Below are 12,646 nucleotides of genomic sequence, written 5' to 3' on the forward strand. Positions count from 1 at the left end.
TTCACAGTTGTCATAATGAAACTACAGTTTTGCATCCTGGGTTTTTCCACTTAGCATTTCGACGTACCTATTTTTTCAGGTATCCGTGAGCTCTTCATGAATGTCGTTAGGCTTGCGCTCTTCCACTGGGTGGGTGCCATCCTCTGCCCGGCACTCCCTCTGTTGGGAATGTGGGCTTGGGAGTGTGTGGGCTCTTTCCTCCCCCTCCTTCTTCTCCTCCTCCTGTTATGTCCTTTGAGTCCGTTCTCAGGAACGAACCATATTTGCTTGTCTGTCCATCAGAGTTAAGAATGCAGTTCAGAAAGGACTCTTTTTTTTTTTTTTTTTTGCGGTACGCGGGCCTCTCACTGTTGTGGCCTCTCCCGTTGCGGAGCACAGGCTCCGGACGCACAGGCTCAGCGGCCATGGCTCACGGGCCCAGCTGCTCCGCGGCATGTGGGATCTTCCCGGACCGGGGCACAAACCTGTGTCCCCTGCATCGGCAGGTGGATTCTCAACCACTGCGCCACCAGGGAAGCCCCAGAAAGGACTTTTAATTAGAGAGAGGAAAACCCAAATCAGCTTGGAAATAAAATAGCCAGAGATTGGGCAGGCTTCCCTGGAGGAGAAACTGTCTCTTTCTTATTTATTTGTGTTATAAAAGTAATATATATTCATCCTAGAAGATTTTAAAAATACAGATAAGCATAAAGAAGAAAATACAAACCACCTGAAGTCTCACCACCCAGGATAAACAATTTGGTCTATCCTTTCAGTCTTTTTTCCTATGCTTTTTTTTACATCACTATGTAAGCTGATTTTTGTCACACAGTAAATCAAGAACCCTTTCCATGACATAAATTACCCTCTTACTGGCTGCGTAGTACTCTGTTGTCTGATACCAGGACATATTAAGCAGTCTGTCCTATTCCACATTCACCCAGTTCACAGTTTTTTCACTATAAACAGTGCCGTGCTGAACAACTCAACACAGGCATGTCAGTGCCTGGCTTTGATCCCTTTTTAGGACAGATTTCTAGAATCAGAGTTGCATGTTCGGATGGCGCAGCACTTACTCACAGCTTCTGTTTCCCCAAAAGTGTGGCTCAGAGCTAGGCTTTCCAGCCCCACGGCCTCAGGGAATCTCCCAGCTTCTCCCCCATCACTGCCTCAGACTTTTGTTGACCGCAGGATCTGATTTCCAGGAGAGGAATCTGATGGGCCTGCTGTCAGTTTCTGAGCCGAGCCACATCGGCTGAATCTCATGGGCCAGCCTGGGAGCAGGGTGTCCTTGAATTTGATTTCCTTAGGAAGGGACGTGGCTGGGCAGGCTGCAGTCCAGCGTGTGACAGTTTACAATACTGGGGTTTGTCTTTCTTTTTTAAGTAATGAAATTTTGAGACTATCTTTCTGAATTTCATATTTCTAGAATAAAATTTGGCTAGTTTGGCTCACTCAGTGTGCCTTGGTCAGCTGGGTTCTCATTGAGCACATACTGTGTGCTCAGTGAATCCTGGCCTCAAGGAACCTTGTCTAGCAGTAATGATGATATTCTGATATAACTAGAGCCTCCCAGGTGCTGTTGGCAAAGTCTTTACGTATGTCAACTCATGATGAGGAAGGTGAGGCACAGAGAGGTCGTGTAATTTGCTCACGGTCACACAGCTAGTAAGTAAGTGGTGAAGGCTGATTTGAAGATGTGTCTTAGTGTCCTAAGTTCCACTGGATAGAGCTGTGCAAAGGTTTCAACAGACTACAGAATTTCCAAGCCATGGAGTACCATGCAGCCATTAAAGACAAGGAAGAGGAACTGACTTAGAAATTCTCCCAAACATATTAAATGGGAAAAAAACAAAGTTTTTTCCAAACAGTGTATGTATTGTAATGCCATTTATGGGTTTTAAAAGATAATTCATACGCCCATGTATGTGCACCACTCAAATGGAGCAAAGGTTACCTCAGAGGGGTGGTGCGTGGGCGTGGTGAGGGAGGAACCTTTTCCCTCTTACATAGTGCATGAATCATATAAAACGTGGGGAATTAATAATATTGTACATTATGATACTGCTGTAGACAGGAATAGGCTACAGCATTAAGAATGCTCACTGCACTTCCCTGGTGGTCCAGTGGATAAGACTCTGCACTTCCAGTGCGGGGGACCCAGGTTCCATCCCCGATCAGGGCACTAGATCCCACGTGCCGCAACTAAGAGTCCACATGCCACGACTAACGATCCCGCATGCTGCAACTAAGACCTGGCGCAGCCAAATACATAAATAAATAAATATTTTAGCTATATATATGCTACTAATAAAGAATTTTTATTAACACAGGAAATACTCTTGCTAAAACAGTATATAGGAAAAGCAGATACATGTTTTATCTATGAAGAATACATAGAAAAGTCCAGAAGGAAATTACATCAAAGTATTTTAAATGGCTACATTTAGGCAGGAGGCTTATGGAAAACTTTTCCTTTAGCTCTATACTTTTCAGTTTTCTGTAATCTGTATTATGTTTATAGTTGTGGTTTTTTTTTTTTTTATTATTCTGGATTAGTTTGGATGTCCTGTTCATAAACTAAAGCATAAAATCACCCATCGTAAGGTGGATGCCTCCCAGGCTTCTGACTTTCACCTTCTTCAAAGCAGGCCATCCGTGCCTCTGCATCCAGAGCACTCCCTCGGGGTTGGTTCTCCTCCATGTGACCGTGACAGAGGAAGGCAGTGCTGATCCCCTCACGTCCCCGTCCAGTGACCCCCCTCTCTGTGTTGTTTCCCGCAGTGGCCCTAAGGAAAACAGAGACCAGCCATCATCTCTCCCTCGACAAAGCCAGTGTCCCGCCCGAGCTCTTCCAGAAGTCATCGCAGTTAGCAGAGTTACCGCAGAAGCCGCCACCCGGAGACCTGCCCCCGAAGCCCACGGAACTGGCTCCCAAACCCCCAATCGGAGACTTGCCACCTAAGCCGGGAGACCTGCCCCCCAAGCCGCAGCTCGCAGACTTGCCTCCCAAGCCGCAGGTGAAGGACCTGCCGCCCAAGCCGCAGCTGGGAGACTTGCTGGCGAAACCCCAGGCAGCAGACGCCTCTCCCAAGGCCCAGCCGCCCCCAGAGCTCGCCCCCAAGTCACACCCGGCCGATCTCTCCCCGAATATCCCGAAGCAGGCGTCCGAGGACTCCAACGACCTCACGCCCACCCTGCCAGAGACGCCTGTGCCGCTGCCCAGGAAGATCAACACGGTGGGTGGACACCCGGCCGGCCCAGCTCGGGCATCATGGGGGCGTGGAGCCTGGGGGTTGGGACCGGGCTGTGGACCCCGCAGACAGACCTCAGGACCTGCGTTCCCTGTGACCACGGGGGCTTGGCCACTTAATTACGTGCCCTGAGCCTAGGTTTCCTTATATGCAGACCAGAGCTAGGACAGTGCCTGAGTTCATGGGTGATGAAACGCAGTGACAGATGAGCTGCACCCAGTAACACTCGGCAAGTGGTCGCTCTCGCCTCAGATCCTTGAGGAGGAGACCTTTCCTCTCCCAAGGTCGCAGGAAAGCGGTCTCCCTCTCAGGGTTCTGAGCACCTCGCTCCGCTGCTTCTCACAGCATCTTCCTGGAGGAATTGGGCGCAGGGCCCCAAAAGACTTGCACCCACACAGAATTTGGTTTGAAGTCTCCCATTCCAACTTTGTCCTGAAATGCTTTCTACTCTAGGATATAGCCATTTTACTTTAATGTAAACATGCTTTTCAGCCCCGCTGCCCGCCCCAAAATGTTTTTTGGAAAAACGGAGCTCTGGGAAGATGCACGTGTGCTGTCTGTCCTGCCCATGGCCGCACCCTCACAGGGTCACGAGCACCCGGGTCAAGGAGCACAGTTAGTGGGGGACTAAAAGCCTCTACTCACATCTTACTACAAAAAACCAACGTTGCAATAAAAGTGTGTCACTTCGGTACTAAAGGAAAAGTGAGACGAGTAAAATCCATCCTCCCCTGGGTGGGAGACCATGCACACGTGCATCAGCGGGTGCTTGCCCTTCTCCAGGGCAGGCTCCCGAGACGCCCGAGCACCACGCATGGCCTTGACCTGCGCATAATTCCAGTTTGTGCTGCTTTACTGTTCATCTCATGTAACCCTCCCTGTCATAAGTGGCCACACGCAGCTTGCTCACAGAGTCAGAGCTGAGAAGACTTAAGATCTCTACTGGCCACAGCTCCGCCGGCTTCTCAGACCCCACCAGCTCCAGCACAGCCCAGGGAGAGGGCTGCAGAAGCCAGCGGGTCGTCAGGGTGACTGACCGAGGGAGAAACCAGCAGACAGGAAAAGCGCTTGACCCAAAACTTTTAGAGACACAGCTTGCTTTTTTTCTTCCTAATTATTTAATAAGCTGGGCACCAGAACCATCCTTTAGAAGGTCATTTCCCTATTTCCATCTTCCTGTTTGCAAAGAACTAGAAATCCAACAAATAAAAGCCCAAGTCAAAATGGATCAAAAGCTAACACGTTTTGGGGAACTGCCTGGCGTCCTCCCCGCCCCAGGCTGCCCTGCCCTGTTTAAGCAGCGTGTGCTGACTCAGTGCTTTGCACGAGGGGCTGAGAAATGTGTTTATGCCGCACGTTCCGTGTGCAGAAGCTGCACGTCCTGCTTTACAGCATGTTTCCCCAAACCATTTTTAGACTCTTCTGTCATCTCCGCAAGCTGCCGTGGGTTGGGGAAGGGGAGAGCGCCTTGCAGTTCTAGGTGAAGCTGGATTTTGGTCCCTGCCCACGATGTTTGCCATCCGATGGAAGTCATCGGGGCTGCCTGCTCGCTCACACCGGGCTCTGCCTTGCTGCTCGGGGCAGAGGGCCTGTCGGGTCTGGAGGGCACCCAAGGCTCGGGACACCTGCCCACAGGCCTCCCCCCTTTCACCGAGGAGAAACTGAGGCTCAGGGAGGTGAACTCACTCGCCCAGTCAGTGTGTCTCTTTCCCTTCGGTCTGTCCTGTGAGCTAAAACCCCGTTTCTTTCTTGAAGGGGAAAAGTAAGGTGAGGCGAGTGAAGACCATCTATGACTGCCAGGCGGACAATGACGACGAGCTGACCTTCATGGAGGGCGAAGTGATCGTGGTCACCGGAGAGGAGGACCAGGAGTGGTGGGTACGTACCAGTCGTGAGGACCAGAGTGCCCCGGGGCCTGCCAGCCCCGCCTCTTAGCCAGCGGCCAGAGCTTTGCAACTGGGTCAGGAGAATTCACCCTCGCACATGCTTTAGCCTTATCACACCACAACCTGTAAGCTCTAGGTACGTTCTGGTTTCCCAGCCAAGCTCTGCTCAGGCCCTGCCCTCCACCGCCGTGCGTCTCCTCCCCGAGTTCCGTCCTTCATCCCGCCTGCAGTTCTCTCTCTGTGAAGTGGGGCCTGATCCCTGCTTCACGTGACTTTAGAAGATTGAATGAGAATATGTGAAACTCCTTTTACCTGAAAACCTGCTGCCCAGGTGTCAGGAAGGAAAGGCATCCCTGTCCTCCCGCCGTGGCCCTTGAAAATGCCCCGGTTCTCGGTGGCCGCAGGGGTGGCTGACATGTCCCCAGCTGTCTAGGTTGCGGCCGGAGGGAGCCTCCAGTGGTTCCTGCCAGGCAGAGGTGCAGTGGGCAGAAGCCTCCTGTGCTTTTCCTCGTCGAGCATTTCCCGACCCCAGCGTGGAAGTTCTTCTTCCTTGGCAGCCTGAGCCCCTCCTGCCCAGAGGGTCCTGGCTCTGTCTGCCGAGAACGGGGCCTGCGGTTCACAGCTGAGCCAGCAGAGCCTGCTGATGCCCAGGAACGTGTGCACATCCACACACACACACACACACACGCGCGCGCGCGTGCACACACATGTACTTTTGGCTTCCCCTCCTTTGGGCCCAGACAGTGACTTCAGATTCTTGGCCACAGCTGTGGGGATTTTGCTTGGACTGCAGCAGTGGTTCAGCCAGGGGCAGTTTTGCCCTCCAGGCACATATGACAACATCTGGAAACATTTTGATTATCAGGACCTGGGCAGGGTGGGTGCTTCCTGCTTCTGGGGGGTAGAAGCCAAGGCTTCTGCTAAGCATCCAACAGTGTTTGGAATAGCTCCCACCCCAGAGAACCATCTGGCCCCAGTGTCGGGAGTACCGAGGTTGAGGAACCCTAGACTCTCTCCCTCTCTCTCTCTGACATGGGAGTCTGGCAGCTTAGACTCTTGACAAGGAGATGGACCCTAAAGGCCCAAGGTGACTTACTCTGAGGCCCTGGATAAAGCATGTCCTTTCAGTAAGCCTCAGTTTCCTCCTCTGAAAAGTGGGGCATGAGTCTAAGAACTCACGTGCATGACACCAGTTAAGACCCCGTGAGATGGGCCGGCCAGGCCTCACTCCACTCTTCAGAAGGGAAGCTGGTGGACAGTGGCCCGGGTGACCGCCCGAGGCCACAGTCCCGGTAAACGAAGGAAGCAGCCCTGGGCTGACACGCAGCTCCTGCGCCGGCCACCCTCCGTGCAGCAGGCACTTCATGCAGGGAAATGAGCGCGGGCCTGGATCTCGCTCCGTAATTGTCCCGTGAAGCCAGCGTGCGTGTCGTATTCTTTCTCCTCATAGGCTTCTCTTTAATGCAGTTCACGCTGGTGTAACTGAAGTTATTAGGAACTTCTGTCAGGTCACCATGGCTTCCAGGTTCAGGCAGCAGACGACAAATCGGCCGTAAAACTTGCCCTCGTCCATCTCAAACTTTCACAATGTCCTTCCCCCGCACAGCAGCCAGAAAGCAGGTTCTTGGTACACAGAGGCCCCTCCATATACATAATCGTCAGTGTAATCTCTCAACAGGCTGAGAAATAGGGGTTTTTTAGCCCCGCTTTACAAACAGGAGGCTTAGCACGGTTTGCCTGAGGTCGCCCGGCAGGAAAGGTGGCCAGACAGCCTGGTTGAGCGCATTGTTGAAGCTGCAGCCTGGGCGAGACCGTAGCAGGTCAGCCCCCTCTGTGGGCCGCTGTCCCTTTGTGTGTAGAGTGAGGGGTCACGGGACTGTACCTCCCGGGGCTGTGTCTGCGGGTGCAGTGATCCACGTGAACCACGTGGTCCTCCCCCATGTGGTGCTTTCGTGCTGTGTCTCACCGTGGCCTGCATCCCGCCCGGGTCAGGGCCACCTCCAGCCTGACACCTGTCCTTTCTCCCTGCAGATCGGGCACATCGAAGGACAGCCCGAGAGGAAGGGGGTCTTTCCGGTGTCCTTTGTCCACATCCTGTCCGACTAGCAAAAAGCAGAACCTTCAGATTGTCTGCACCTGTCATGCAAGACTGCTGCGTCCACGTGGCCCTGTGCTCACCGTGTATATAGCTGCTGTCACTGAGCGGGAGGCTCCCGGAGGGGCCGCCGCGGGAGGGGAACATAGCGTGTGTTGTAAATACCCTGTGGTCTCTGCCTTCGCCAGTATTAGGGTAGCCTTGGGACCCGGTGCGCCTTACTGGTTTGCCAAAGCCGTCCTTGACATCTAGCACTTCCATCTCTCTCTATGCTGTTTTCCAAGCCAACAAACAAACACAGGAATATAGGAACTGCTGGCTTTGCAAATAGAAGTGTCTCCAGCGACCGCTGAAGGGCACAGAGTTGCCTCTGTTCCTGACAATACAGTATTCTCCATTGTGTTACTGAAAATGCACCATTAGCAAAGAGGTGGGTTCTGTTTTCCAGGTGAAACTTTCGGCTCCATGACAGACCAGCCTGTAGTTAATCTGTGTACACAGTTTACAGCTACAAAAACCGACCTTGGTATTTATTGCAGAAAAGTGCTGAGTTAAATGTAAGTGTTATTCCTTCAGCAAAATATTCACTGACCCAAAACCTTGGGTGGCATTTTGCAGTGCCCAAAGCCTCATGCAAGTTTAGACAAGTGGGTTTACACTGTCTTAAGAGGATGAGTACCCGCCCCTGAGATATTACCTCATTATGCAAAAATAACATATCCTTCATGACTATTTTCACAGAAGTTTAAGACATCTGATGAAGTTCAACTTTCAGGAACCAAGGACTGCCAGAAACTATTAGCCTCTACATTATGCATGCATTTAGAAGCTTACCTGAAATCTGCCTTTTATAAAGGAATAGTATGGATAAGTTGAACTGTACATTTTTTAAACTTGATTGCCATTAAAGGAGAAATTATAAGGTTGCAACGATATTTGCTTCCAGTCAGTCATTTGGCTTTCTCAAGAGTATGCATCTACATATCACATTATGAATTAGCATCCTTCAAATGTGCTAACGCCCCCAGTGTGTCCATTTTAAAGTCTTTTCTGAGTTTTGTTCCTGATAAATTTAAACTTTCAAAAGATTATTCAAGAAGATGATGAAAAAAAAAAAAAAAAAGATGACGAATTCAAAAGTCAGTTCTGCACATCATTTATCCCCCCCTGCAGAATCCAGGTGCTGAAACCATCCTTCTCTTTTTCCATTTTCTTTACTAAGCCCCAATCATAGATAAGTTTTCCGATCTCCAGCTCTGTTCAATAGACACGTTACCTTCAAGTCAATTCATAACCAAGTTTTTGAACACTGCTATGAATTGCACTGTGAAACACGCTCTTCCTGCCAGGAGTCTCTGCCCCTCTCAGTTTTCTTCTCATCCCAGCTGTGTTCATCAGACCATTAAGAATATCGTGAGTTTTTCAGTCTTTTACGTCAGTCTGAATTTTGGGAAAGGATACAGTCATTTCACTCCACAGTCAGTGGGGCTGCTCTCTGATTCCGAGGCTCGTGTGTCATTCTGGCGTTAAGTTTGCTTAAACTGCTGTGTTGGCAACAGCACAGAAAACTAATATTTTTAAGCAGATAATCTTGGCGATGAGCAAGAAATGTTCATTTCACAGAAGCACAACTCCCAACCAAACCCTTAGGGGAAGCCTTCTTTAATAGAGTCTAGAGTCAGTGCTCAGTGAATATTTAGTTCTGCTTAAGTGATTACTATGAAAACTTTGAATAGCCACCTAATCAATAAACCTTGCATGACAAACCTGCAACGTATCAGCTGTTATTGGAAAGTGGTTTTAAGCAATTGCTTCCTCAGCGTCATGGCACATGTGAACCCCACACAGAACAAGACACCGGGAGCCAGCCGACATGCTGGTGTATGTGGCTGACAGTGTTCACAGCGTCAGTGTTTAAGCCACATGGGTGTCAGGTCAGGAAGTCACTGTCTGAAGTTATTTAGTGTCCCAGTTCATTCATTTATACTTCTTAAGTTGTATTGAAGCACCATTCATTTTTGTGGCCTACAGTATTTTCAACTGATCTCAAAATAAACTGGCTTTTTAAAAAAACACAAAAGGTAGATATCTAAAATTACATGGAGTCAATGTCTATTTTTTTCCCCTTTTGGAGTGACTTACACAAATGCCTTTTTTTGTTTGTTTTTAAACACTTTGGGTTTTATTTTGTTTTTTTCTTTCTGGTTTTGTTTTTGTTTTCCTCCTTCTGGTTTTGTTTTTGTTTTCCATCAGGAACTTGAGTTCTCTCTAACCCAGCTTACTGTGGGACATAGGAAAACTAGGTATAAGTACCTTTGGCGACCTTGGTTGAGTTTGAATCTGGTATTGTTCTTAAACTCAGTGAGCCACTACCTGCAATTTTGTACATGATACAGAGTATTTTGAAGGTATGGAACCTATGGAAAAAATAGCTAATTAGTTCTTTCTCCCCCCGCAGAGGGGAAAGTTATGTTCTGCAAATAGTGTGTGTCTTATTTTACTGTTGAACAGCAATTGCTATTTATTTTTTTATTGCCTAGAACTTTCAACATGTTGTATAGGAATCCCATAGCGCCACGAGTTAAATTCCGAATTCCCATCTGGATGTTACGCTCAAGCATCAGTACACTCGTCATTTCACATGTATTTAATGTGACAGTTTTCAAGTACTGTATGTGTTAATTTCTACTTTTTTTAATATTTAAAATTGCTTTTAAATAAACATATTCTCAGTTGATCCCAAACATCTGACATCAGGCCATTTTGTGAGTTGTCCACTACTCTTCTGATGGAGGAAATCAAAACTTCACTTGGCTGTGCTTTTGCGGGGGTGTAGGTAACACAAGTCATTCAACTTCTACATTAAAGCTCACTTTGGTTAAATAATGTGCTTCCCTCTCCTCGGCTTACGAACCATGGACCTCAATGTTTTGGTTTTCCCCCCCTCCTCCCCCCCCAACCCAATTCCCACTCCCACCTCCAGGCACCCAGCCTGCAGTCATGAAGATGACATGTTGATGCATTAAAAGCTCTTGGATGGTACCCAGCACAGACCAAGCGCTGTGCATGCACTTCTGTCATGTTGCTGTCGCCACTGGTGCCACTGCACCGTGAGCAGACCCAGGTCCAGGCACCGGGCCAGCGTTATCTCATCTCGCCCTCAGCAAGCCCTCCCGGCTTCACAGAGCTTGACAGGAGGCTCAGGAAGATCCATTACCGCGCAGCAGCCATGGGGGTCCGGGTGAGTAGTTCTGGCTCCAAGGCCATCCTCAGAATTTCCACCACGTGGGAGATGGTAAGCATCATGAACTTCTAGCGAGGGAAATGCAGCCGTGGAAAGCTGACCGAGACCGCGGCGTTGAAGATTCCGAAGCGTTGGTCTCTGCATTTCTTTTGTCTCCTTTCGTGAAAGTTGGTAGATCTTGACGCCTGTTCACACACCTCGGCAAGATAAACCCTACAGACCACCCTGTGGGGAAAATGGGGTTCGGCACGGAAGCCAGTGACTTTCCATCGGGGTGTATCTGGGAGAGGTGACCATAATTACCTGGGTGTTTCAAGCCATAATTACCTGGATGGCAGCCAGCTTTCCATCTCATTACAGAATGCTTCAATGGCTGCATTGGTTATGTATTGTTTTAAACCTGGAGCAGCCTCTCTTTGAGGTCAACACACTGGCCCCCCATTGAAAGCAGCCCCTCCAGTATGCTGTGAGCCCCCCGTGGCCTGTCTCCCAGGGGTGCTAGCAACAGGAGGGCACCCTGATCTCTCTCCCTAGGGTCCTTCAAGCCCTGGACAGTAGATGGGCCGCTGTTCCCTGTACGTGGAGTCGGTCCTGTAGGAGGCGGAAATCCTCCTCCTTCGGCCCATCTTCAGATGAGGAGATGCACTCGTAGGGCTGAAGTGGCTTGTCCAAGGTCACAGTGAGTCACAGCAGCAGCTGGAGCCCAAGGCTTTGTGGCCTCGGCCCCAGCCTCCCCGACCTCTCCCTCCCCAGCCCTGCTTTTCGCTCCTCTCCCCAACCCTGTGCCCTCCGCCGTATTTTTTAAGTCTTCCTCCTCCCAGAATGTGGGTGTATGTGCGGCAGGGGTGGGGTGGGAGTGTTGATAATTATGGGGCAATTCAGCCTACGCTACTTTGCCCCCCATGTGTTCTCCTCCATCCCAAATGGAAATCTTTCATTTCCCCGAATCTGCAGTATGTGGGTAATTTGAAGCCGGTGGGCTTCCTGGAGGAAGGGGGTCTGTGCCCATCCTGGGGGCCTGCACGCCTGAGCAGGTGAAGGCAGAGAGCTCGGGCAAAGGCTGGTGGGACAGTGTGTGGCGTACCTGCAGCAGCCGGAGCAGGGACCAGTGGTGAAGGCACAGGCAGGAACCCCTCCCCGGCAGTCATGCACCCCTTCCCGGGGGGCCCATCCCGCACGGTAACTGCTAACCTGCATCGCAGCCACGACCCCGGGCCCAGTGCCATATCAGCACGACCGTGCTCGTCCCGGCCACACTATGAAGCGGAACGATCATCTTAACCCGACAGTTTCGGAGACTGATGCTTAGTGAAGATGTAACTTGCCAAAAGTCAAGTCGGTTGTGAGGGACGGGGGCCGGACTTGAACCCAGAGGTCAGGGCCCATGTAGCTCCCAGCCGTGACCTTATGTTGCCTCTACTGCTACTGACTGGGTCCGAGCCGGCCCACTCCAGCCTTGCAGGACAGCTCAGCCCCAGGGAAGTGTAAACCAGGAAGTGCAACGAAGTTTGCAGTCCAGAGAAGTGACGGCCTTTGCAGAAGGGGCCCCGGGTGAGTAGTTCTTGGACAGCTGCTCTGCAGAGGTCGGGCTGGCATCCGGTGTCCCGGTACGTGCAGCCTGTGACTGAGAAGAAAGCGGTGGTTGAGTGAGTGTGTCTATCCGTCAGCACTGCAGCCCCGTGTGCAGGCATTGAAACCCTTAAGCTCCTGAAAACAGGAATTAGAGCTCAGATAAACACAGCTGTTTTGCAAAAATCTTACCACACAGCAAACCCTCGTCAGAGGCTCAGAAGGCCAAAACGTTGACTTTCTTCAAAACCACCAGGGGAGAAGCCCTGTTCGGCTTCACACATCTTCGGACAGGATTTAAACTTTCACTTTATAGGTCCAAGCAGATCTGAGGACGAGAGATGGCACATGTGTCATCTGCAGGCTGGCCTGAGAATCCAGCAGGGCCAGGTTTTGCGATTTGGGCCAGCGTCACCTGGCGTCCTCGGCATTAAAATCAGGTTCATCGGCCCTGAACCTGGAGTCTCAGGAGGGGCCCAGGATCTGCATTTAACCAGTATCCGCAGGTGGTCCCCGTGTACCGCCAGCGGGCACGGGTCCCTCTCAGTCTCCCAACAAGAACTGTAAACCTCCTCTTCCCCAGATACCAGTGAGAAATCACACAGATCTCCTCAGTGTT

The 12,646-nt window shown here is 50.6% G+C and overlaps 1 protein-coding gene across 5 annotated transcripts in view; it reads left to right on the forward strand.

Moving 5' to 3' along the window:
- Positions 1-9,951, forward strand: part of ASAP1 (ArfGAP with SH3 domain, ankyrin repeat and PH domain 1) — a 353,145-nt gene extending 343,194 nt beyond the window's left edge. For all 5 annotated transcript variants that reach the window (XM_082601310.1, XM_082601307.1, XM_082601309.1 and 2 more), the window contains 3 exons: positions 2,764-3,218; positions 4,989-5,111; positions 7,151-9,951. In XM_082601310.1, the coding sequence (XP_082457436.1) occupies positions 2,764-3,218; positions 4,989-5,111; positions 7,151-7,225 (653 nt within the window). In that variant the 3' untranslated portion in view covers positions 7,226-9,951. The remainder of the gene's footprint in view (positions 1-2,763; positions 3,219-4,988; positions 5,112-7,150) is intronic.
- The last annotated feature ends 2,695 nt before the right edge of the window (positions 9,952-12,646 follow it).

Source organism: Mesoplodon mirus, assembly GCF_964341445.2.
Source record: "Mesoplodon mirus genome assembly, chromosome: 16".
Lineage (NCBI taxonomy): Eukaryota > Metazoa > Chordata > Mammalia > Artiodactyla > Ziphiidae > Mesoplodon > Mesoplodon mirus.